A 27877-nucleotide genomic window follows, 5' to 3' on the forward strand; every position below is an offset into this window, starting at 1 on the left:
CTTCCAGGTGAACCAGTTTCTTTCAATTCTTCTCTGTAAAGGCTAATTAATTAACACGCTCTTGTAGCTAATTCTTCAGTTTTATGTATTAATCACTCAGCGCTTTCTAACACCTCTCCAAAAAGCATGATGTAAATAGTAATGAGCATTCCAGTCCTGAAATTCCCCTAAGAGCAGAGCAGCACAGCAGGGAGGTGAGATCGGGTGGCCAGGTGAAACAGCGCCCCCTGCAGGCTATGTGATGTGATGGCAGTGGTGGAGGCGCCTCTCCTCCAATCAGCACTGAATCAGCTGTACATCACTGCGGAGCTTGTACCATGTCAAAGTGAGAATAGCTCAGCGTGTGGGCAGGTCAGAGGAGCATGTCTGACCCTCATCATTCTCCTCTTGTGTGACCAGAGCTCTGCACTGTGAAAGATGAGTGGTGTTTCCAAATTCAATTGGTATAAAGCAGAAATACAAGAAATGTGAAATGAAACCAGACTAACTGCTTTTTTAACATTTAGATAATAAAAAGCTTAATTTATTAAAGAGAGAAAATTAAATTGATTGTTTACATTTTAATGCCAAGGGGGCTGGCTGCAATTTAAGACCTGCTATGTTCTGCAGCAGAGATGTAACAAAATGTTTAAGGGGAGAACATTCCAGACAGAATGTGGCTCTGGAGGTCTGTATCACAGAGGGGTTTTAGCTCACCTTTGAAGCTTCACTGGCAATACCCTGTGCCTCCCTGGCTGTGGAATTTGCCAGTGTAGAGTTGTCCACAGCATATCTTAGCATCCTCTCTCCCTGTTTTGTTTTTTTCTTAGAATCTTCCAATATCTTTTCTTTTACTATTTTTGCCTTCTTCATCGATGCTTTAGTCTGAGCAGTCTTTCGAGGCCAGGACTTCTTCATCACTTCGCAGAAAAAATCGGGATTAGACTAGTTTCCCTGAACTCAAAAGGGAGAATCAGTTTCTTGATAAAGCCATGAGAATAAAACAGTATTCATGATGCATCAGTATCAACTATCTGTGTTTTCCTAGTATCTTGTAACAGTAATAACAACACTCAATCACGATTACAGTAAATCATTTTTCCAAATTATTCAAAATTACCTTCTAACTCCTTCAGTAAAGCACTGGCTTCTGCCTCGACCTCTTTCCCCTTCACAACCGAGGAAAGGGCAACTGATTTGGATTCTGTTGCGCGAGGTGTTAGCTGTGTGTAAATGAGAAAGGAACAGAAAAAGACAAGACTAAAGAAAGATGAAATGCAGCATGCAGAACTGTGAACACCTTAATATAGGAAATTAGAGGAGGTCATTAAGTCTGGTAGCTTGTTTGACTGCAATTAACTTATTGATCTGAGGAATTCATCCAGCTGTTTCTTGAAGTAGCTGGGGTTCTCTAACAGCTTCATTAACAGGACCAGGTACATTTTTCCAGACGCTGTTTCTACATGCACCTCTTTAGAGAGCATTCCACAAAATACAGTACGCCCCAGAATTTTTCCTAGTCTTGTCAAAATCTACAGGCCTTGATTTAACTTCAGGGACTTCTTTAGTATTTGACACACACTTAATGCAAGTAAAAATTGTCAGGGCAATGGGTCAATTTACACCTTGAACAATCAGGGCTCAGCTACAAACTGGAGTACCGCATGCAAAGTGATGTAGAGTACAGCTTTTATGACCTACTTAATGAGAAATGCCTGCTTATTTAACAGATTTAGCATGGCACTCATAAGCTAAATGCGGGACTTCACTGGAACAAAAAGAGCTCATTAATTACCTGATCATAATGTTGGATGGTCTCCATATCCTTCTCAATGGACTCCAGGCGTGGCTGCAACTCCAGCAGTATTTTACTGATCTGCTCATCTTTTGACTGAATTAATTTGTCTGATTCTGCAGTTTTGTTACTCAGAACCACTGCAAGAATTTCCTATTAAAACCAGATAAAATGCATTTGAATTGCCAAGAACATTTTATTATTAGTGGTAAATATTTTTATTAGTTTCATAGATGTTACAAGAATACAAATAATAATTACACTGCATGCAATTAAAGTACTGTATTTATACATTACAGAGCATAATGAAGAAAAATGTGTATTAAAACATCCATATCATTTTATATTATTTAACCCTTTAGCTGTACTGTAATTCACTGCAGTTCACAGAAAAACCATCAAATGTCCCAGTCACAAATGATATCAGTAAAACAAACTGATGGTTTTCTGTGACCTTCAATTGAAGGTGGATTCAATTGTTGAAGTCACAAGAGTGTTGTGGTAAGTCCTAAAAGTAAAGTTATATCCTTATCTATATGTAATATCTTTGAATGTTACCTCTGCTTGCAAGTCAGTCACATTGAAATTAGGCTCTGACATCAGTTCTTTCTGGAATGTAGTGAACTTGAGGAAGGCATCTGTAATCTCAGCATTTGTCCTTCGTACTGAAATATGAGTTTTCTTGGCTTCTGTTAAAGTCTCATTCACTGAGATTGTTAAATTATATTTTGCTTGATGCATTTGTAAGTACCTAGCAGAAAAAAACAGTCTGTAAGTTCATTGCATTCACTTTTACCACTGTCATGTAATGTACAAATATTTTGTGTATACTAATGACACGGACCTAATACTACTTCAATTAATACCTCAGTTGTCCATGTACTGCATATGAGAAAAATAACTAGAAAATACTACCGAAGAACTTAAATCCTAAATTATTGAACTTCAAAAGTCACTTTTGAAATTAGTCCATTTTAAATTCCCTGTGTGATATCAGATATTCCAGTGATTTTAAATAGGTGTTAGTTCAAAAGACAGTAAGTTACACATCAGCACAGCTACTGTGTAGCTGCCCAAAAATCTTTGCTGAGGATAAGAAATAAACACAATGATGAAGTAAACTGATCATTTTGTGCTAATGTGTATCTTTCTGTGTTTAAAGAAATATGAGTACTTGTACTTGCAGGAACATTATTCTCAAGATCTCGGCGGTATCATCATCTGTCATGTATATAACTTACACTGAGAATCTTGACATCGATTTTGGGAGTCTGGGACTTCTTCCTCAACTATTTCTGTTCTCAGTTTCAAGACGCTTATATAAGGCAGTGTGTGAAATTTTAGGAGCTGCCTTCATTAGTTAAAACCTTGATTTGTTATGTGATGTTTTCTTCCCTGTCACTCCCTCTTTTGCTGTAGAAAAACCTTGAAGTGAAGTCTGATAGATGAGTAGACTGCTTGGCAGGCAGTGACATTATAGCTATTAAATTAAAATGTGTAATGTTCAATATACTGTATTGTCATTTTGTTCTGTTGCCATAATTATTTCCAGCACTGTATCCCTGGTCAAAACATCAAAAAAGTACAGGTATCTGTCTCCATTGACTGTGAATTTGTTAATGGATCCCCTGTTTCTGAATCTTACACACACCCACGCGGGGGTATTGATGGGAATCAGGGACCAAACTGTCACCCATAAATCCCTGATCAAACCGCAGTCACAGAAAGATTGTACCTCAGCTGTTTTTTCAGATGTGTTTGTACAGTATATGTGCGTGAATGATTACATTCAGACTGGATTTTTGATTCACTGTAAGTGAACAAAGATCCGTGTTGGCATTTTCTTGTAGATTGCGGGCACATGCAAGCCTGTAAGGTTTTGAAGAAAATTAGCTATCTGTAAAAATGACACGCTTCACTTCACAGTAGTGTGTTAGAGTAACAAAAGGACTGCGTGCAATCTTAGTTCACATTTATTATATCAAATTGAGAGCCTGTAGAACTTTAGCATTCAAAATTATTAGTGCATGAAAAACATCCCTTTTGCCACATCCATCATTCTCACCCATCATTCAGAGCAGCTTTCACTATACTTACTGCTCGGTCAGGGTCCTAATGTAGGCCTCGGTGGAATTGTCCTCCAGGAAAGTCAGGAGCAGAGAAAAGGTCTGGTCTGATGCCATAAAAGCCCCTTTTGCTGCCGATTCAATCAAACCTGCCGCTTCCATTTGACTGAGAAGAGAAAAGTTAGATGGTTTGTTGCAGGCACAGCACAATGCTCAAAAACGTGACTTTAAGTGATGGCTGCTGTGGTTGGACTGGGATGTATCTGAATGTGAAGGACAGCCCGTAAAGGCCTCAACCTGAGGTTCTGAGGTTCTCTCGGGGTGTCTGGTTCTGATCTGGACTGTGCTAGCTACCGAACGAGAGTGGGTGGTCCGCAGCTGGCCAATAAAGGTCTGTGGTGTCCAGCACTTTTCAGTGTGACCGGAGGTGAAAGTGTGAGCGCCGAGTTGTCGCACAAACTCACTAATAAATGGTCATTACAAAACTGGGGTTTACTAAATCTTCTTTAACCTTCCTGGGCGGAGTGGTGGCACTGTGCCTAAGGATCTGCACCTGTGGCTGGAAGGTTGCTGGTTCAAATCCCATGGCCGGCAGAGAAATCCTACTCCATTGGGCCCCTGAGCAAGGCCCTTAACCCCAGCTGCTCCAGGGGCACCATATGAATGGCTGACCCTGCGCTCTGACCCAAGCTTCTCTCCCTGTCTGTGTGTCTCATGGAGAGCAAGCTGGGGTATGTGAAAAGACCAATTCCTAATGCAGGAAATTGTATATGGCTAATAAAGTGATCTTATCTTATTTAAAGCACTTTATATCATTTACCTTAGTGCAAAGACCTGTGATTCATTTACCAGAGCTGTCCATTGGTTGGGCCCAGTTGGCATTTCAACAGGAATGACCTTGAAAACATAATCACAAAGACAATCAAGTCTGGGAAGAATTTCTTTCTTTTGTGTCAATGGGTTCGAAGCCTCTAATTAAGCCCTGTTGAATATTTTCTCAGTGCTGACACCACATTTTGGTATTGAGGAGAGGTGTTAAAGTTGCTAATTAGAAACAAGATCAGGCTTGGTTTAAATCTGTTAAATTACAGCAGTAATTGTGAAAAATACTGAGCCTAGAACAGAAGGTCTGTGATAAGCTCTGCAGCTCCACTCTTACGCTTTTTCAACATCAATAAAAATGTACTATGGATGGAGACTAAAACAGAAATACAGAAATAGGAAAGACACTTAATAATAAAGCCAGTTTCATTCTAAAACAGCTAATCTTTGAATATTTGAGAAATATTATTTGAGTTTTTCTAAAAAGAAATTGAACCAACATTTAATATGCATGTTTTTTCCATCTGCTGCTGGTTGTGCCGGGATTTCATTTCTTTGCCTGAGGCTCTGTAGCCTGGAGTTGAACAGGTATGAATATTTTAAAAATGGAGACTTGCTAACGAGAAAGATGATTGCGTCTCTCAAAACACACTGATATGGGGTTCTGAACAATTTGAATATACTAGTCCATATATATTCTAAAGTAAATATGTTTGTATACATATACAAGCAGAAAAAAAATTATTTCAACAATGTATGTAACTATTGCTACTGACCATTTACTTTTCTATTTCTGAGCATAAATCACAATTCTGCCAGCTCCTGCCCTACCATAGTGCCCAGCATCTGCTTTGCTTGCTGCAGCTGTCTCTGAGCTGTGCTCATGAGGGACGTGGTGTCTGACAGGGCACTGCATGGCTTATCCGTCTCCTGGCTGCTGCAGTTCAATATCAGGCTTATAGTACCGAGTCTCTTCTGCACTTGCTCTGCAGATCTCTCCAGCTGAGCAAACTCATTCACAAAGGCGTCCCTGGCATCTGTAAACAGAGCAAGAGGAACAACCATTTGTCTTACCAAGGCCTGTTTCCTTTGGTATGACTTCAGCGTGTTGCATATTATTTGCTTGGCCATTGTCTTTCTGCAGTAGACATAGAGCCATCTGTTAAAGAATATGATTGCTGAGAACTGTCTGCAGGGATGAGCTTTTAAGAAGCAGAGGATGACAGTGGGAATAATGGAGCTTTAAAGGAGAGGGCTTGCCTTCATTACTGCTGAGCAGATTTTGAGACTTAAAAGGATGACTGTAAATGTCAGGCTCTCAGATGACATGCATGGCTAAATGGTTATGTTGATGATGGTTTATTTATCCTTAGTGTAAAAGTATCCACATGGAAATTGGATAAGATAAGTACAGAGAGGGAAACACCGAATTGCTTTATCAAGTGCACTTGGTTCAAAATCCAAGGAGATATTGAAATTAAAAGAGTTAATCTACAAGAAGATAAGAGGCACTACAGGGAAATGGGAAAAACTGCCCCCAGTCATCAAAACACACAGCTGTTCTCTTTTGCTGTGTTTTGTTTTCAGCTTGGTGGCAGCCTGAAATGGACATGGTTCTTAAACCTCAGGTAAATTACTACTTATCATAAATAAATAATAGTGGGTTTCATATAATGAAAGGAGTATCCAAATATTGATCAAGCATAACTGTTTAATTTCACTAACAGTCTGATTATAACCTTCCCTTTACTGAAAAATTCCATTAATTTTACAACAAAATGTACTTAACACTCACAAAGAACTGAAAAAAACCCCGTCTCCTTCTCAAATACCACCCATGATGATTGTTAACTTAAAATATATATATTTAACTTTTCCATTCAAGTAACAGCAGTGCAGGTCTTCTGGCGCTGAAGAAACCTGCATTAATAGGCAACTGCTCTGTTGACTGAAAGGAGAGATATTTATTTTAATTTTACCAGTAAATTAAAAGACAAGCTCTGTTCTGTGTCGGAGACAAGTTGTACAGAGGAATCTCTATAGAGGCGCACAGGACTGTCACCTTGCATTGCTAGCAGCCCCTCCAGGGAGTTTGTCCAGGAATGCTCTCTCTGTATTGGGTTGTATTCAGGTCCTCTGCGGTAGCGACAGTCATACTTCTCCAGCAGATTCTCTAAAGCCTGCAGAGTTTCCTTAAGTTTGGCAGCCTTGGAATAAAACACGCATACAATTGTGTGAGATCTGTAGATTTTGTAGAGTACAATTACTGGACTAAATTCCTGGACTTAAAGGTCATTTGGTTCTTATACCGACTGAGCGCTCAATTACTGAATCAATGCCTTAATTGAACTAATAATTTGCTTTATTTGACCTTTATTTGACTGGGTGGCTCAAGGGGTGGGCAGGTCAGGGGTGAGGGTTTGTCCTGCTTTGCACTCAAGACCTAAAACTGCTGCTCCAAATTGGGCTAGCGTGTAAAAAAAGAATTGGGAATATATTCAATTGTTATAGATAAAGTCCATAAAGGCTTAGGTGGAAATGAAGAAGTACTTTACATACAGTCTACTGTACTATAGGATTGAAGATGTAAGGCACTTCTGTTTTGTGAGTCTGGAACAAATGATCCATCCAAGATGAAACTGACAAAGGGGTATCTCAAGGGGAGATTTCTTTTCCTAAAGTTATTAGCAGCCAAACAAGCATGTATGGTCTTCTCCATGGTTTGTATGGTTTGTTTTAAAGTTGCTGTCAGTCCTTGAAACAGTTTGAAACACTTTCATTTAATCAAAACACAAAATGGGATTCCAGCTACCAGAGAAACCTCCACTGAAAACTAACTGCAGTAGTGTTTTAAATAAAAACGTTTACCTCATCCCTCACAAGACTGTAGCACGCAGGGCACTCCTCACACTGGTGTGAGCCCCTGTTGTGGAAGTAATTGAGCTCACATTGGTCACACTTGTATCCTACAAAGCCCTCTCGGCACACACATGTCCCGTTACCGTGGCACTGCATGGTGACAGAGCCCATGGGGTCACAGTTGCAAGCTGGGGGAGAGAAGAGGTGCTGTCACATTAGGAGCTGCTACATGGCATTTCTCAAATTCATTTAATTTCCCACTGAACATTAATTAGGGCACGGCTGCTCTGGAATGGCTGGGATTTTCGGAGTCTTTTACGTGTGCTCCATGATGTTTTGTTCATCTAGTGCTTGTACTGAAAATATAGGCCACCCTAAAACCGACTCCCAAGTCTTCCAAGAATTCCATCACATTGTGGGCATTTAAAAGCCTTTCCTCTCACATGATACATGAGGTAAAAGAAGTAGGGCACTAAGCATTCCTTATTTCAGGAAAAACAAATCAGACAGTCGTTGCCAAAGGTTTTGCTTATACCAAATCCCAAGCATTAGATTTTCTGCAATGAGAAACGTGAGTCTCGGGGGATGCGATCCGAGAGGGATGGGACCGATGAGGGGTCCTGGGAGAGGAGAGGGGTCTGCTCACCTCTGCAGCCCCTGGAGGAGAAGCCAAAGAACCCATCCCGGCAGGAGTCGCACCTGGCTCCTTCCACCCCAGGGCGACATGTGCAGCGCCCTGACACGGGGTGACAGCCCGGGGAGACAGCACCCACAGGACTGCACTCACACCTGCACGTGAACAGCAGAGAAGTTCACCCTGGAGGGAAGGCACTAGAGCAGCTGATAACCTGGCTTCCTCTAGAAACAGCTGGATGAGCTGCTTGGATCAAGTAGCTACTAACTGCGGCATCATTCGGGTGGGTTGAATAGCCTCCTGTCGTTTCTAACCTTTCTTATGTCTGACTTGTTCTTTTGGAAATAGCAGCATTAGATGCAGGCTCCCCACACAGGCCCACCACTGCTCTTCAAGGAGAAAGAGCTTGTATTTTTCGACATTCCTAAGCAGAGATAGAAGCGCACACCAAAGGCTAATGTGCCGATTGCAGTTTCTGGAGAAAAAAAATTCCCAGACCGAGTCTTTCGTCTTGTTTTTATATGCACCCTTGTCCCCTGTTATTTTAATAGTATACAGAAAAAAGGTAGAAACCTATTCCTCAAGACCACAGGGGTCTTCTGCTTTTTGTTTTGTCCAGCCTCTAACCTAATTAAACCTAATTATCGGAACAGCGGAATCCTTCAAGCACTTCTCCCAGGCTCTGCGCCAGCGGTTATTGGAAGTGGGCGACGAGGCGTGTGGAGCGTGCCGTTCTGGGGCTGTGGTTCCCCACCTCTCACAGCCGGCCCCAGGCTGAAGGTTGAAGGAGCCTGTGTCACAGCGGCTGCAGTCTCGTCCAGTCACGCGGCTCAGGCACGGGCACTGGCCAGTCCGGGGGTCGCAGCCAGGCGGTGACCCCAGGGAGCCGGCAGGGCTGCAGCTGCAAGCTGGAGAGCGGGCGACAGGCGAGAGACGCTTCAGATTTGCACGGAGCCTTGTTAATAACGCTTTTATAGATTGGAAAGCCTACACAATTTAGATCCAGAAACTCTCCCTCATAACCTCGTTATTTCTATTGGGTGCAAGATTATAAATCAAACTTGTCAGCACACCCTCCTCATTTAAGTCTTTGCTGGAAGATGGAAAGTGGATGTTTCAGAGCTATTACGCATCTTTGCCTCTATGTCTTATTTTGTGAGCTGCAAGATTAACAATCTCTGAAGCAGCTCCTTACATAACAGAACCGAAATGAAAAGCTGGGGTTTGCAAGAGGAATCGAGTAATAGTTCAGTGTCTTCCATCAAATAACAGCAGGATATAGAATTCTCAGTAAGATTAACAGACTACAGGCTGCACATCTCAGATGAGGACGTTCTGAGCGCTGACAATAATTTTATCCTCTACAGCAATTTATAGTTGCTGTCGGCTCTTCTGTGTCAGCATCAAAAGGCTGCTTTAAACATTTCTGCTTCAAGAGGAAACCTAACAGTATTGATTTGCTAATCTACTCTCTAAATGCGTGTATACTGTGTAGCTGCAAAAAACAGTTTTACTTTACACTAAAATTGATGTCACTCATAAAAATATGAATACACGGTAAACGAGCTTCAAGGTACCGATATTCCTCTTGATTGTAAGCAGATGCAGTCTTTCACAGAGACACCTACGTTTGCACTTGTCGCCAGGATGCGCGGCCTGCGCGTTGCCGTAGTAACCCTCCCGACAGCGCTCGCAGTGGTCCCCCTCGGCGTGATGTAAGCACTTGAGGCAGCGCCCGGCCACGGGGTCACACACGCCCACGGCGTTGGGGTCCACATTGCCGTGGCACTCGCAGGGCAGGCAGTGCCTCGCGTGCCCGTAGGCCCCCAGCGGGTCGCCGTAGAAACCGTCGTCGCAGAGCTCGCATCGCCTCCCTGCAGCAGGAGGCAGATTCGAGACGGGGTTGAGCTCAGAAGGGACAGGGCAGCCACCGGCTTCACTTCCCTACAAAGAAGCTTCTGGAACTGGCTTCATCACTCTGCTCTCCTCCCCACTGAGCGCTGGTGTGTGGGGAGCGCACTGGAGCCTCATCCAGGTGGGGCTGCACACTGGTGGGGGTGGAGGGGATCCCCATGACCTGTAAAGCGCTTTGAGTGGCGTGTCCAGCAACGCGCTCTAGAAGTGTAAGCGTTTCATACTTCCTGTGTTGAAAGGTTGGATGTGACAGGGACAGGATTACAGTAGGTAGAGCCGGTCTGGTAGACGAGAAACCATTGCTGCCGAGGTGAGGAGGGAGACGGGCGGAGAGCTTGAATTCTGCAAACCTCTTTCCCCTGCAGGGCCCACAGTCAGACCCGAGACCTGCACTTGGGCGAGCAGCTCTCACATACTGTAAAAAGACCTTGAAGACCCTGAAGACACCTTTCAGCAGCACAGGGAATGAGAGTCAGTTCCCTTGGTGGGAATAGTACATGCAAGCAGGACTGTTGTGCAGCAAAAAACGGAAAAATAAACAAAAGCACAGAGTATATCAGAGACTGTTGGACTCTTCCCATGTAAGAACTGAGTATGGATGTCTTACCCCTCTGCCCCGGTGGGCACTCCGTACACACCACTTCCTGTGTGGCAGGGATCTGCGTGCAGCCAGACTGGCTGGGACAAGGACAAGGCTGGCAGTCACTGGAGCTGCCAATCAGAGGGTTCCCATAGAAACCGTGCAAGCAACTGTCGCAGGCCGGGCCTGTAGTGTTGTCTGTACACTGACAGACACCTGAGACAGAAGACCAAACAGGGTTAGAAAGCAGACTGCTCAACATTAACACCAGAAAACGCTGTTTTACTAACTAGTATGGAGCTAATTCAGCACTTTGAAAAAAAAATAAATTTAGGGTTGAGGCTATTTCCCCTTTTCCTGTGAGATTCAAGGTGCTTCATTTCGTTCAGGATGTTTCTGTTTGAAACTTCATTTGACAATACATGTTTTTTTTGCAAAAACTTTTAAAGTTTTGTAGTTAAATCAATGGAGAAATGGTGGGAAAATTCAATCACTCTTGTAAAAGAAATTTAAATACAGCAGTACCACTGTTATGTGCAAATGCATATGCCAGGATATAAATCACATTTAGGTTATCTACCAAAATTTGTAGACTTGAAAATTTCAGCTAAAATAAAGTAATATTTCAAAGTGCTGAAAGTAGAAGTTTCTGTTCTTCAAGATCAAATCTACTTTCAGTACTTTGAAATATTATTTGGGTGAAATAAAAAATATTTTCAAATATCAAAGCCCATCAGCCATCCATCCATTTTCTAACTGTTTTTCCAATTCAGGGTCAGAGGGGAGCTGCAGCCTATCCCAGCAAGCCACAGATGGGGTACACCCTCATCAGGATGCCAGTGCATCACAGGGAAGAAGAAGACAAATACACACACCCACACCAGGCCAGCTATCCCAGAAACCAATTAACCTACCAGTATGTCTTTAGACTATGGAAGGAACCCCACACAGATAGTACCCCAGGTTTGGAATTGAACCCAGGGGTCCCAGCGCTGTGAGATGGCAATGCTGACCACTGCGCCACCATGCTGCCCAAAGCCCATCAGATAAAATCCTAATAATTAACTCATTAATCTACCCTTGTTCTAGAAATGCTAATGCAATGCAGTGCTCTTTTTGTTTTCACCCAGTAGGGGGCAATGTGAGTCTAGTCATCACAGTACAGCTTGACTTTAACTTTGAAAGCTCTGCTGCACTGAAATCTAATTCATTGGTAATAATTTTGGGGACAGAGTGAAAGAAGTCCAGCCAGTTCTTAAAAAGCTTCAGGAAGCACATTAATCCCTTTCATTTGGGAGATTAACAGATTTATTTTCAATCTGAAAAAAATAATCTCAGCAATTTGTGGATTAAATTTATCATTTGTATTTTTTCTATTTTCCAATTCACTTTTTTACTGCACCACGCTGAAGAACCCATCATTTCAATGACTTCAGTTAAGAAATTTAGGTGCCTCATTGTAGCCTGTGAAAATTAAAACAGACCTTTCATTGGTCTGATTTGCGATTGAAATTGCAGGCCTAACGATTAATAATTACATGGGATTACATTACAACAGCCTTCTAAAAGACCTTCCAGCAATACATGCTTTGAAAGTGTTTTGTCTTTGTTACATAACACAAAATATTGTGGTGCTGTTTTAAATCTTAATGACGTGAAATAACCTTGTGGGTAGCATTTCAAATGCTTTTCTCCAGGTTTAATTATAAAATGAAATCCTTTTTCTTTTCTTTAAAATTCAGGAAGATATCAGTCTTGAAAAATGGATGGAGATTAATTGTTAACGTAGTAAAAGAACAAAAAGCAATAATAATGATAATAAACAATTGCATTTATACAGTTTTTCATCCAAAAGGATCCCAGAGCACTTCCTGTAGGAAGGGATCCATTTCAGCCTCCAGTGCTCTGGAAGTGAAGTGCAGGACCCACCTGGCTGACTCATGGGACATTATTAGACAGCAGATCACATAGAGAAGTGAGGGATTTGCCATATTATACAAAACCAGACAAAACATCGGGGTTTAACCCCTCTAATCTTAAGAACAGTGATATGGGATCACTGTTTAATGACCAAAAAGTCAGGTCTTTGGGTTAAAATCTCATCTCAAGGACAGTACCTCCCACAGCACATTGTGCTCAGTTACCATAATGGGTTTTTGGAAACAGGTCCAGAGGGAGGAGCTTCACCTACTGGTCCACTAACACTTAGCAAAAGCTGTGTTGTCCTTGAAGGTCTCCGAAACCAGCACTGACCATACTTACACCTGCTTAGCCTCTGAGCCCTGCCAAAATCGAACTCCAAGCTGATAATGCCGTTGCCACTGAATGTGTGAATATTAGGTCATTCTTTACACGCTTTATGTATTTTTACTGGGTCTTAATTAGATTGAATAATTAAACAAGATATCCATCTTAAATGGACAAAACCAGAGATAAACAAACCTGGAAGAGCAGGGATCGAGCGCTCCAGTAACTTTACCAGCAGAAAAAAAAATCAGCCATCCAAGAATGCTACAAGCTAGTGTTCCTGCACAATAACACACAGCATTCGAGTGAGAATTATAAGCGAAAGAACCCCCCCACCCCTCTCTCTCGCACTCCCTCCAATGTAATTAAATGTAGTCATTAACCGGGCCATGAAACCCATACTCATTCAGTCTCAGCGATCACCATCAATCAATGCGAGTGGTGCAGAATGCCTCTTCTAGTTTCGCAGGGCTTGTCCAAGGGGACGGCTTTTGCACAGCCTCTGTGACATTCTCTCCCCAGGGGCGTCCTGGCGACCTCGTGTTAAGCGGTTCATGTCATGGGTGTGCACTTACTTGTCATGCACGAAGTGCACGCTTGCCTTAAGCCGTTATGGAGAGGAACCTTTTATTGCTCACATACTGTGGGGCTCCTTTTAGCAGGAGGCCAAGAATAAAACATGAATAAAAACACAATAATCACATTACAATCAGTCTAATTCTGAAGATGGCCTTCCATTAGGATCAGATGAGAACTCAAATCTAAGACATGAAATGTTAAATAAAACTACTGCCTCTGGAATTGATTCTAACCTTTATTTTAATTACTTAATTAACCTTTTTTCTTTTCTTAATTATTGAAATAATCATGGTTTAGATTTTCATCACTTGCCAGTTTAAGGATACTTATAAAACCTGCAGCACTACAGCTCCTCTGGGATCTGTTTGATCAACCCTTTGCAATTTAACACTTCAGCTTCTGCCAAGTTCACAGGGACTGGTTTGAGCCGTTTGGTAGCTACAGCCCAGTGCACCTTTGTGTGAAAAAGAACGACAAGATCTTGCAAATATGAAGTTATTTTTACAGGAAAAAAAATGAGTGACAGTGCTGAAATTAACAGGTCACAATAAGATTTTTAAAGCAGGATGCCCTGACAGAGTTGATCACAATAATGCTGATATATTTTCTAAACCGTTTGATATGATACAGGGTCACAGGGGTGCTGGAGACTAAGACAGAAAGCTGACAAGGCAGGGTACACCCTGGGTGGGATGACAGTCCAGTGCAGGGCAAACGGATAAAAATACAGACACACTCACACCAGGGCCAGTGGTGTACTAGAAGCACATTTCCAGCATGTCTTTGGACTGTTGGAGGAAACCAGAGCACCCAGAGGAACATACAAACTCCACACACACAGCACCCACCCCCAGGGCCCCACCCCGGTGAGACAGCTCAGCAAACCATGCGCCCCCGTAGTGCAAGAGATGCAAGAAAATGTAAAAGAAAGGTGAAGATGACATTCTTTGACATACACAACTACTGCTTTAGTTACTATTTTTTAAGGAAAATCATTGTTTTTGTTTTTCATAAACGTTTTAAAACTGTCTTATGTTTGTTTTGTTTTCACAAAAAAGCAGCGATCTAACTGTCACAGTTCTACTTTATTTAAGGCTGAGAAGCTAAAGACTGCAAAAAACATCTCCTAGTGCAGCTGTTTATCTTTCTTCATTCTATTTATTTTTCTAGCAAAATTGGATTCAGAAAAATCCTCCTACACATTCACCACTGTTTTCAGATTTGGGAGGTCTAGGAGCAAGAGCAACATAGTTTTGAAAATAAACTATATTAGGCAGGGAATGTGATACAAAAAAGACGGAGTCAGTGTCTCTGGTAAAAGAAGAATTTAAAATTTATAGATATGGGGGTTAGAACAATTGAACAGTACCCAGAGATAGCACATTATCTGCTGTGTCTGCCTTCCAAGGTATAATTTATTCCAATATGCAGTTCAACGCAAATCAAAGGTAATTTGATGCTATTTTGATATTCATTGAAATGTCGTGAATTATGAATACTTTGGCAAAATGATGCCAGTGCATTTTTATGAATTTTTGTTTCAACCGTTAGATACAGGTTCCGATGTAAAAAAAACTACTATCTTGTACAGTTCATCCATGTTGTTTCTAGCGTCTTTTTAGAAACCTGAAAAACACAACCAAGTAGCTGAGGTACCGTACATTGTTCCACATTTCCCAGAAAAGTAAATTAGCAAAACAATATTACGATGAAGACAACTGAGTACCAAATGTAAGAGATCTCTTGAAGAGAAATGTATGATGCGTTTATAATTACCGATGTAAAATATTTTAGCAGAATTATATTGGGGGACATTAACCTAATGAGAAAGACATAATGTATTTCTCATTAGTTTCTGTCCTCAGGTGACATAGTATGCTCTGGGACCTCTTTCTCGCAGTCACTAGGAGTTTTGTGCTCACTTCTTGTCATTAAGCATCAGCAGAGGGCTTATTTGCAGGCGATGGTTTGGGTTTTCCCATCAAGAGTCAATACAATACATACGGCTGCAACTGAATAATAAATTGTGGCTTTATGTTTTCATTTTTCTAGCCAGCAGATATAATTTACAATTTCTCACCAGCAAAGTAAAATACTTACTACATGACTACATGACTGAGATACTGCTGTGTCCAGCTGTGTTTATGGACCAGATCTGGTGCAGACTTGTTGAAAGATATGATGGTAAGACAATTCACGTGCACAGACTGGTTCTCGGTACCTCTGTTGATATTTAAGACAAGAAAGATTCCAAATAGGATTTAGAAATGCCTTTCGGAATGCGTTTTATGCATTTTTCCATCTTAAAACAATGTTATTATAATAGATACATATTTTTTTCCTAAAACATCTTAATATGGAAAAAGCATATGTGTGACTTCACTCTGTAACTCCCCTCTTTGAAGTGTGAAATTAGAAAGCAGGACCAAAGTGAAGTGACAAGGCTAAAAACATAAAGCAACTTGTATTGGATGAGACGTTTCGAAAAAGGTCTCAACTCAGGGCAGTTGGCAGCTTTCACCTTCAGTCATCTGTTCAAAGATGACAGACAATATTCATCTTTAAAAAACATCTGTTAGCTGATCACTTTAAGTATGCAGGTATTGTTATTCTGCCACCATGTGTAAGACAGATGTGGTCTTTAGGTGGATGTAAGAAAAAAACCTGTTTACAACAGCTTGTCCACACTAGGCATTCTCCTGAAGCACTCATATTACAGATGTAACTTCACATTTCAAAAGGACTGTACTTAAGAATCATCAAACACAATATGTTACTTGGAGATGTATTTCTCAAAGCAGAAATAAGGACTCCTCTCCTAGCACCAGTTTTCCAAAATATTGGCATGTAGAGAAAGAGAGCTCCAGCAGTTTTTAAAGGCTTCTGTCTAAGCTTTACATAGCTATATAGTTACTTGGTGCTTAGTAACAAGGTGCTTAAAACATTGGCTGAGCTACTGAAACAAACCCATCATGAACACTGTGCATGATGGATCTGTTCTCATACACCCACTTGTGTACCCAACAAAGAGCAAACAGTGTGTTTCTGGGGTACAATGAAATATTGAAATATCCAACACTACCAGTCAATGTTTGTGGAAATTGGTTCCTCATGGATTCATACAGTATGTGTACTAATCCTCAAGGCTTTACAGTGGGCTGTCACTAAGTGTCACCGTGCCCCCCCCCCGTGATGTCACTGCCAGAAAACACACAGAGGCCCCCCACTCTAACCTGCTCCTTAGGTCATCCAGTAGCACAGTTGCTGAAAACGCCAAATAACTTCGTAAGTGATCTGTTGACAGTCATCCTGTCAATCCACCGGTAAGAGAAGTACTGACAGTTCCTCGAAGCATTTTCTCTTACGGTTCTTGCTCCTCGTGAACTGCCAACTGCTTTGGCAAAATAAATATTTGAATTGCACTACTTACTTTATTAAATCTTTTGTAAAAACTGTTTCCAGTTGGACAACGGAAAAAAAATTAGCAACTGCTGGGTGTCAGATCTCCCCTCGCTAACGCAATTCATTTTGACGAGGAAATGTTGGGAATTGGAGCAAGCTGGTGCACACAGAGCTGTTTGCATATCACAACAGTGTTTGACAGGGTGTAATTCCAATTAATATCATAAATAAGTAAGCATCTTAGACAGTTGTAGCAGAGCAACAACTTATTAAGCAAGCCACAAAAAAGATGACACAACTGGTGCTAATAATACTGTATCATAGCATGGCTCACTGAAAGTTGTGGATCTGCTAGACTCATTAACTTGCAGAATGTTCTGTTTTTCTACAGTAGGTTCATGTCACTAGGCACCAGTTACCAGCTGTGAAAAGGATGCATATCTACCCTTTTAGCTGATATCAAGATAAATTATCTCTTGCAAATAAACACAGTCCTTTGCTTAATGAGGACACTCATTGCAGGCAGAACCAGTAAGGAAACATAGTTGTCCTAAGGCAGTCTATTTTAAAGGGCTAAATCCAACTGTCCTGTTTTTTTGGCCTTTTGTGAAATGTAATAAGTCTTGAAAAACAAAGAACACAACTTTGGAAAGAAGGACCTGACTTCCCCTGGGACGTTCAGTCTAAATTAATTATAGGAAATATTTCTCTGGATTTGCAAAATGAGAAAAAGTAAAATAAACTCTTGTAATCATGACACTCCCAAATGTAGACTGTGTTTGCAGTTTCTGGTTTGAATGCTTTTTAACACACAGCTGGAAATGTTTGAAAACAGATGAATGAAACAGAAATTGAAAATGTTTGTAGCTCTTTAAGCTATTCAGAAACCTTTTAAAGATGGGTAGTACCGGGGCTCCAATACAATATGAATAGAGTTTGCACCTTCGTGATGGAAAGTCAGATGAAAGCAGAGAAGACAAGAGCAGTTAAGGCTGGAAATGCGATCAAAATCAGGCTAAACCTGCACTTGAACTGAGACTTCAAACAACATAGCACACCACAGTAGCAGATGGGTGCTATTTGGCGTCTTCAAGTGGCATCACAATAATTGGAATTGCAGAGGTGCTTGAGGGGTATCATGAGTTCATTTTATTTCAGTGATTAATGAGGTTTTCAGGGTTGGAGTCAGGCCCCTTTGAAGATCATTTTTTTTCTTGTCAGTTCAGTGGAATTAAAGTTATTCCCCCTCCCTGGAATCGCTACGCACCCCTTCTCTTATGAGTTACAGTCTGTTCCTAATTTTATGGATGGGATGCTTCAAATTAATGCACAGCGAGTGTATGGATATCTGAGGGACATATGCTAAACATCATTAGCCCTCGGAACAGATTTCTAGAGAATATACAGATTCAGTGCAAATATTAGCAGTTCCAATCTGCTGTGTTACAAGACAACAAAGTTTGAAAATACTGATGAATCTTAATTATTAATCATCCAAGAATCTGAATCTGCTTGACCTGGGGTACACAGTACTCATGTTCAAACATCCTCAAAAACAAAGTAACATTTTAGCGAGGGAATCTGTTATAAGATATTCTATGCAATCAGCACAAATCATTTTAATTCTTGTAAATTAAACCACTATAATATATAAGGATGTAGTGGCGTGGATATAAGTCTGTGTAATAAATTTTGTTCAGTCAACACTCTTTTAACTTTATTGACTATTCATCTGAGTAAGCGATCATTAAGAATATGTGGTTAATTAACTAATTGATGATATACAGTGCCAATATTTATGTTTACAAATCCCAAGGCCTCCAAAGAGTTGTAAATATATGTACTGGCAGCTTGAAAGTTAAATTAGTTAATTTACAATAAGCATAGAGGAGACATCAGTGCTAAATAAATAGTTTGACTTACAATAGTTATTACACGTAATAAATCAGCAAATTACCTAAAGTCAGACAGAGTGCCAAACTGTAAGTCTGCAAATTTAGAAAACAAAGAATTGAAAGAAATATTTGGGCTCCCTGCTGGAAAGGCTATATGCTTTTACGTAAACCAGGCATTCCTTTCCTTCATTGCAAAGTGGCCATTAAGAACAAATGCTGTGAAGAAGTGAATCTGATAAATATATATTTTCAATTCCTTTCAAGTTACAAATTTCATAATGCTGCTCTGGGCTGCTTAGCTGCAATATGGAAGTATTTACTTGCACTTTTTCTCCCCATAAACAATAATAAAAGCAAACATTGGAGGGTTATGTGTGCAGGAAAGTATACATAATATTAGATTCTGGGGGTTTCATTTGAGTTCCAGGCCATTAATCATGTATAAGGCTTTTATACATTAGGTCAGAGCCACTTGAGCAGAGGGTACAACTTTTAATATATCAAGTTGTATTTGTGTGTGTTAATAATGAAGAAAATAAAATGACAGAAAAAGGAAAAAAATCTAAGTGAATCATTTCCCCTACTATTTGGCATTTCCATTGACTACAGCTTCCACAGAACTGTCTAACTAGAAGCTAAAACTCTCCAGAATTTCTTATTTTTTGCATTTGAAAGCCCCAGGAAATGAAAAGATTCTTTTTCTCCCTTTTCTCCTGACATGTATGCTCTTTTCTGATTCTGCTACACTGTTCATTTAACTAGATTATTTTCTAATTACTGACAATTAAGCACCCTGCAGACTGTGTGATGTGAAGCCGAAGAATGTCTTTGAAAGAATGTGCCATTGAATAGCTGAGGCTGATTAAGCAGCACAGAAAACTGGAGCCCAATCTCAACTTCAAGGTCGACAATATGGATGGAAGTAACTTCTCTATATCATCTCCAGAGCAGAATTCACATATCTGAGGACTCTCCAGTGCTATTTAGTTGTTTAAAAGCATGCAGTGTAAAAGACCTTCAAGTACCAGACTGCAAAAACTGTTGACGTGATCACATTTAGTACACACTGTATGAGTTTGATTCAGGAACAGTTATTTTGAATGTCTCCTGCTGTACGAACTTTTCCCTTCACTATACAGTATGTTGTTAGCTATAAATGGACAAGATTAAACTGGTGAGATGAGATCATCGCCAATACGCACAATTTAGATTCAGATCTGCTGGCATTTTGCCTTGTGTTATCATCAGCCATTATGGAGATGACTTTGAAGATTCTACGTCAGTATAAAGACTGACAGATGTTCAGGAGTCCAATAAACATGTTTAAATCTATTCTTTCCTGAGGTCAGTTTCGGTTTAATTTGTTTTTAAACAAACTGGGCTGTAGTTGAGAAATATTTGGGGTTTTCACCCTCCCTGTGTTTCCAGGTAACAGTATCAGTAACCGTTCAGTACTGTTACCTATGAAACACTTGGGAGACATTAGACATATGGGAGATGTAAATAATTAGATACGCTAATTATTAACGGAACTTAAAGAAGGCAAGCCTGAAGTAATGGAGAGCTCAAGCAGAATAAAAACCAGAAGGCAGGAAGTCTCCCGGGGCCTGAGGCTCAGACCACTGCTCTGTAAGTTGCGGGAATCCCTATGAATAACATTTCCATATATAATGGCCAGTGCAGAGTGAACTGTCCAAGGGTGGGACTGTATCCTGGGCAAGCGGGAGAGAGGATTTTCCAGGGAAGGGGCAGGAGATTCTGTTGGTTGACAGGAAAAGATGGACTGGCTGGTTTATCTAGCATAGCGGGGCTGACAGAAGGAGATCAGATATGGGATCTGCACACGATCAACATTTTTGCCAACGTATCTTTAATGACTTCCATGATTTATTCTTGCTTTCAGATGCTGTCTTTCCATATGCATAGATTTATTTTCCCCACTGCCTCATGTATATCAAAACAGAAAAGAGCGATCCTGTTAAAGTCTGTTAAATTGTAAATGAGAGTGGAATCAAAATGCGTCTGGGCCATCTCAATGCACACTTTAATTAAAGAGCCAGATGGAATCTAATTCACTACAGAAACGCTCGTAGTGATATCAATGGTGTAATTTTCTTGTAAATGAAATTCAGTTGGCTGATGGACTAGTAAGGAGAGAACATTGGCTCTCCCCACTTCTCAGGCCCCTGCTGACAATGGTGAGGCCTCTCTGCTGTATTGGTAAATAAAGTGACATAACAATTGCTGCTGACAACTGCTGAGGGATTTTGGTTATTGAAGTTGTTACTCAAAAGCACTTGTGATCTGCGTTTCCCAATCAAGGAGTCTTCAAAGTCTGCCTTGTGAGTTATATTTTATCTGTTTAACAAGCTCTAGAGGAGAACCAGCATTTTTATTTTTATTAATTTTACAGCTGTAGTCTGTCTATTTAAGGTCAGAACATTTCCAAGGGCAACTTTGCCAGAAAAACATAATGTACTGTAGTCCTGTCCTCAAAGAGGCTGATAGAGGGAGAGCAGGCTATATGGAATATCAATATTATCAATGTTAGTGCTGACACATTCACCCAAAGCCAAAGTGCATTAATTTTGAATGAGAATCAAGGAGATTTTTTCAGTGTAATGCGAGTGAGAGACAGTGTCAAAAAAGCTGAAAATATAGTGCAGGCTTTTCAAGAATAAAATGGATTGTACTGCAAAGTACAGGTACTTTGTCTCACAAACAGCACCTCTGTTATTTGTCCCCACTGAGTCTACCCGGTGATACTGATTGAGACTGAAACTCTAAACTGGTTGACAATGAAAACACCAGTAGCCAGACGCTAGCTATTTTTGCAAAGGACATGAACACAGACAAGGATATAATCAGTTTCATGCATATGCACCATGTCGAAGTGGATGGTATCCTTGCAGATTTCCTATTTTAAAATACAATAGACTATGCTTACATTTTGCTGAAATTTCTCAAGGTTAGCATCATAACTACTCTCCATGCATCAGCATGACCTCACTTTTTGATTGAACCTTACAGTGGTATTACCATGGTATGCCACAGGACATTTAAACAAGGGCATCATTTGGCTAATCAAGTAATTGAAGAAATTATGGTAGCAGGAAGGTCTTAAATACAAATCTCCAGGTTCACACTCTGTGGGGCTCGAAGTGCAGTGTAGCTGAAGTGAAATGGGAAAGAAATCAGCTGCAAGCAAGGAGAATCAATGATGAGGGAGGCTCTCGAACCTGTTTCTGGATCACAGATGCCATGCTGGTTGCAGGTGCAGGGGATGCAGCGAACAAAGGGACCACCGTTGGGAATCTCACGCTTGTACCCTGGGGTGCAGTCCTCGCAGAACTGCCCCATGTAGCCCTGGGGGCATGTACACTCCTCCACCCAGGGGGCAGATGGAGAGGGGCCCGGGGCAGCTGTTACAAGGGTGACCCCTGAGAGCTGGGCAGTATCTGTTGAAAGGAAAAGCCAACATCAATCAGACACTCAGGCACATAATAGCTACTCGAAGGCGTTTAGTGTCTTTTTCTCTGCTACTGCAAATAATGGCACTGGCTGCGCTGGGGGCTATGGGTGTAATGATCCGAATGGCCAGTACCCTGTGTGTAACTAAAAGTAAAGGTCCACAATAATAGAACATAAGAGGATCTCATTTTTTAAAGAAAGAAAAATCTGCCCGTTTAGCTCTGCAAAAATATTGGCCTAAATGTGTCAGAGCCCGGTTCCCTATTCTTGTGACTCCACTTTGCTTTCTGTCGGTGGTAGAAAGAAGGATGTTTCTCTAAATCCAGCTTTGCGAGAGAAGAAATACAATATGTCTTATGCTATTTTGTACAGTTTCATGTGACAGACGAATGAATTTAAATGAACCAATTGCTACTTTCAAAAACAGTAAACATTAGTCTTGGATTAAGAGAATTAATATAAATATATGTCATAAATAATAATACAGGTTCCTTGATTTTGAAAATCTTTCCAAACTTTCAAATGCCTGTTAATTGTTCATTTCTTTTTTTTTAATTTGCCGATGGGTTTGAATCCATTGACTCGATCATTATTTGTTTTATCTACATTTTTTTATCTGGATTTCCAAACATTTGGCGGCTTCCATCCAGCTTTAATACACCCACAGTATTTTAGTCTCACTTTATTTTTGCCTGCACACCAAACTTTGATTTTTCTACTGGACTTGTTTCCTGAGAAACCTACATCTTTCATCTTTAAAACCTCCTTTTTAAAAAAATTTTCGAGCTCTGTTTGATCTTAAGATTATTTTCCATAAGCATTGCCAAACAAATTGTGGTCCCTAGACAGTCACCAAAGAACATAACCACCCTTGAAACTTGTGTAATTTTAGTTTGCTACTCTTAATATTCTTTGATTCACACTGAGGGTATCAATAAACAAAACAAATTGAAAAAACGCATGGCGTGACAGCAGTTAGCATCCAAAAGGGATAATGGGTTTGTAGCTTATGATCACCACATGGTGCGCCCTTGCTCGCGAGTTGAAGGTCAATGGCGAACACCCTTTTTGCAGTGTCATTACAACAGTCTAGACTGGCTTCACACAGAGCATCTAAGCACAGAAACAGTCTCCATAAAGCCAGAAGACATAGAAGGAAATTAAGCTGAATGATCATATGTGCTAATACTTTTTCACAGCGTGACAAAGTGAAGATGTGTTAGTCAATGATAGCCAAGTGAATGTCACACATTTTTAAACAGCTCCAGAGCTCTGAAATCTGCACTGTTACTGCAGATGGGTTTACCCCAGAGAGTTCCTTTGCAGAAAAAAAAGCAACATCAACAGGAAAAAAAGTCGAATTTTTAGAAGAACATATCTGCAACTGTATTGATAACCAATAAACCATCTTCAATGCAAACCAAGTTCAGTACTTATGATCAGAACCATCCAATTTCCAAACAATTTACTATAAACACCGCACCAGGATAAAAATTATTTGTACCATATCCAACGGATGCAAAAATATAAGTACTGTAGTTTGTCCCATACAGTTTTTTTCAAAGAAAGCTAAAAAGTAAAACAGGATTCTCTCTGCTATAAATGTTATCATAGTACTTTAATCTGGGGTTGTAAAAGAGCTACTTTTGATGTTTTCCATCCATCAGATGTGAATGATTTTCAGTCCCTGGCTTGCAAACCACAGCAACAGATAAATCTGCTTCGACTGGCAGCTCTGAGGCCTCTCTGATTATCGCCTCTCTCTCTGCCGACAGTCTAATGATACGACTTGCGTGAATTTGAAAAGGAAATTCAAAAGACTGTGTCATGGTCATTTGGAAAGGGAGTATTATAATCAGTCTGTGGACTTCAGGAGCTGCTGCTGTCTTGCACATTTCCTGTGGATCTGTGATCAAGATGTGTAACAGCAGCCAGCGTGGAGCAGTGCCTACTCATGTGCAGTTGTCACACAGAAAGACTTGTGTTCCTTAGCTATTTAAAGAAAGTAGACACCCACTCCATTACTTTAATAGCCTAGAAGTCACTTTTCTGTTTCATGAGAGCTATTTAATTTATTATTTTTAAAATTTCATACATGTTGTACAGGCTCAGAAGCAGTGATACTCATGAGCATTTAGTTTATAAGTGGTTCTGCAAGGTTGCCCAGGCTTATTCCTTGTGCATTTTCATGTTTTTGCAAAGAATGAAGCCAGTCTTTGGAGAAAATTGAAGCTTGCTTCTCTTTTAATGAATCTGACAGTGTGATGGTTACTTATCAGCCGGATGTCTTACTTAACAACATTTACTCTAGAATACCTTCACTTAACAACTATGGATAAACAAAAGGTTTGATTTGCACTGACTCTTCTGTAAAGCTGCTATTTTAACTGTGATTTATTTAATAACCCAGGTTTCCAAGGTAAACTTGGTGGACTCCACTGGTGTTCCTGTGTGGAACAAAATCAAATTTTAAGATTATAAACAACAAATAGATTTGCATTAATTTAGCTCAGGGCTGCCCAGCTCCAGTCCTGGAGAGCCACAGTCCTGCTCTCCTTTAATAGTCAAGTCCTTAAGAGCTGGGAAAATCTGGGTAAACTGCTCCATTTAGGCCAATAATTTGTTAAATTGCCTTGTTAAGAGCTGAACAGGAATTAAAATACACAGACGCAGCACCCCTCCAGATCAAAATAATCATGTTATAAAGCCATTCAAATCACAAATCTAATAAATTAGAGGCTAACAACAAAAAGAAAAGGAAGGAGCCTTTCCAGAAATATTTAGTTAAAATCAATGGGTCCATTTTTATAACTTAAAAAATAAAAAATAAAGGTGGACTGTCAGCACCACTAATGTGAACTACTTACAGTTCTGGCCTCCGGCATTGCTTATTTTAATTGCGGTGAGGTTGGAGAGAAGGTGTTGGAAGTCAGAAGAAGACAAGGAAGGCCGCTGTCTTTCCTCTTTTTCATGGAGCCTGGACAGAAAATTGATAAGATACTGTATCACATTTCACACCAGACACAGACAACTGGATTGGACAATAAAAGGTTCTGATGCCCTGCAGGATGCAAGCACATGTGCATACAACACACAGAGGATTTTGACACATTATTTCAGAGACTGCATTAGTTATAACAAAAGCAACAACAACAATAATAAGCAATTACTAATCTGAAAAACAAGCTAATGGAAGTGTTCTTTTGTTAATGAGCAAAGTTCCTTTTAATCTCAGTGAGTTGTCAACCGCTGAGTCCCTTTGGAACAGCATTGTCCTTTTTATCAAGCTGCAGGGAAGCCACAGGCCCTTCATTAATGCTTCTCTTTAGCGCTGACAAAGTGAAAAAGAACAGGGGAGAAAAAAATCAAGCAGGTTAAATTTGTGAAGACCAGTTCTCCAGCATAACCACAAAAAACTGTCAAGATTTCTTCCTCCATTTTCATAGCTGTTGTCATTCTTCAAATATTTTGAATTGTTACTTCACGAGCCAGTTCCACTTCCTACTCAATGTCATTTTCTAAAGGGAGGTATTTTCTATGGGGAGATACAATGTGACCAAACAACAGCAGACATTAGAAAAGAAGGGAAGACATTAATCATGCGGTACCATGTAGGTGTGAAGTAATTGCAGTTTTAAAGATCAGCCAAAACTAGAACACATTTCCATTAATCATTTGACTAATGAGGGCGGCGTGGTGGCACAATGGACAGCATCGCTGCCTTGTAGCACTGGGGCCCTGGTTCAAGTCCCAGGGTGCTGTTTGTGTGGAGTTCATGTGCCCCAGTTTCCTCCCACCATCCAGACACACTGGTAGGTTAATTAGCTTCTGTAAACAAATTCACCTCAGTGTGAGAGTGAATGTGTGCCTTTGTGTCAGTGTTTACCCTGTGATGGACTAGTTTCCTGTCCAGAGAGTATTTCACCCTGTATCCATTGACTGCCAGGATAGACACCAGCTCGCCTGCAACCCTGTATTGGATAAGGCAATTAGAAAATGGATAGACCTAAATAATGATGGCTGAATTCAATCTAATTCAAGGCCTTACATGTCTTTCCTACACTTTAGGAAGTGTGTGCTCAGTGTGTGCACCTTAAATGCATAATGTGAGTAATATCACATCAAGCCACTTAGATCCTTTTTGCAATAGAGGAGCATGCATTTAGGCATAATCTATTCAGTTACATTCATTATATCAGGGCTTTCTGTCATTCTTGTGCAAGAGTGAGGCTGGGCAAGTTTACAACTTTACTACTTTCCTCTCATAGTTACCGTACAAAGTGTTAGAGAATGCTCTAACATGGCACAGTGTCGTCTTTCTCATGATTCCCGAGGACTATTAAATAGTAGCAGTTTTACAAGGTTGTTTCCTCACTGTGCTGTATTAAAGGACAAAAGGCTGCTGTAATTTATCTTGTAAAAAGCTACTGGTGTACAGTATGTACAGTATGCTTCTACTACATTTCTGAAGGCAACAGCAGTCCTGGCTAATGTGTTAATACCAGACAGTCTCTAGGATTTAGAGTCACTGGGTTTCAAATCCCTTTGTGCAGATGGAGAATGTGGTGGGGCTTGCCATCAGATCACAGTATTTGACATCTCATTCAGGACTGTATCAACTGTTCTTGGTAACCTAGTGCCATATCTCCACAGATACAGTACTGGACTTGATGTCCAATGTATTACAGATGCACACATTGTCTTTAACTCCCTTTTCTTTTTGAAAATGAAAATGAAAACAGAGCAGAGGACAAGCTATACACAACTCTGTGAGGTCTTTCATATTGTAATGATTCTTATTCATCAGGCCTAATCTGGACTTGAAGATTGACCTGACACACATCTCATTTAAGTACCCAAACATACCTTCTGTGAATTGTGTGAAAAGTGTAGGTGAAAATCTCCACAGCAAAGCTGTCATCACTTGTCTTACCCAAGTACCCGGTACTTATTCAACTATGTGAATGCTTAAGTGTCAGTACAATGACTTAAACTACACTGGTATTGCAGCTGTAGAAATATAGCAGTTTATGACTGCAGTACGAACACTGCAATAAAAAAATAGCAATTACATGTTGTGCATAATACCTAGAAATTTTTTAACGTTTGCAAAATGTGTCACAAATCCAGTTCTGCTGAATTAGAATTTAGAATGAGATTAACTGGGGAGCAAAAGTGATAAAGTAATACAGAATGTTCTGTATTCTACATTTTACTTGCAAAGTTTATTGATGCGCATAGATTTGCATAGGAAGCAACAGGAATTTCATTGCCAAAGTGTATGTAAGATCGTAAATATATTTTACTTTAATTGTTGGAATTAGAAGTATAACTAATTTATAATTATTAAGTATAATTTATGATGCATTGTACCCATAGTTGAATGGCAAATTGCTTGAGAACTGATTCAAATGATTCTGCTCTGTACTGGTTGGAAACCATTATCCTACAGAAAAGTGTCAACAGTGTTTCTAGGTAGGAAGTCTTTTCATGTTGCTGTGATGGGAGCACTTGTACTGTATCTATCCTTGCCTGTGGAATCACAGTATGAATCCCCACAGAGCGTCCTAAGAAATCCTTGCACTCAATTTAAAAGTGGCAATGCTGAGCTGCAAGAGAAAGAGCATAAGATGC

General features: G+C 40.3%; 1 protein-coding gene across 1 annotated transcript in view; it reads right to left on the minus strand.

The window, feature by feature from the left end:
• The window catches only part of lamc3 (laminin, gamma 3), a 76459-nt gene that overhangs the window by 3672 nt on the left and 44910 nt on the right, over positions 1-27877 (minus strand). Inside the window, exons 11-25 of the mRNA XM_088615305.1 lie at positions 25111-25220; positions 22012-22230; positions 10677-10865; positions 9784-10029; positions 8910-9063; positions 8168-8310; positions 7531-7709; positions 6725-6869; positions 5494-5699; positions 4661-4737; positions 3872-4006; positions 2333-2525; positions 1775-1927; positions 1100-1202; positions 697-899 (exon numbers count right to left, since the gene is read on the minus strand). Of these exons, the coding sequence (XP_088471431.1) occupies positions 697-899; positions 1100-1202; positions 1775-1927; positions 2333-2525; positions 3872-4006; positions 4661-4737; positions 5494-5699; positions 6725-6869; positions 7531-7709; positions 8168-8310; positions 8910-9063; positions 9784-10029; positions 10677-10865; positions 22012-22230; positions 25111-25220 (2455 nt within the window). The remainder of the gene's footprint in view (positions 1-696; positions 900-1099; positions 1203-1774; positions 1928-2332; positions 2526-3871; positions 4007-4660; positions 4738-5493; positions 5700-6724; positions 6870-7530; positions 7710-8167; positions 8311-8909; positions 9064-9783; positions 10030-10676; positions 10866-22011; positions 22231-25110; positions 25221-27877) is intronic.

The sequence above is a fragment of the Lepisosteus platostomus genome, chromosome 21 (genome assembly GCF_059453375.1).
Source record: "Lepisosteus platostomus isolate fLepPlt1 chromosome 21, fLepPlt1.hap1, whole genome shotgun sequence".
In the NCBI taxonomy this organism is placed as follows: domain Eukaryota; kingdom Metazoa; phylum Chordata; class Actinopteri; order Semionotiformes; family Lepisosteidae; genus Lepisosteus; species Lepisosteus platostomus.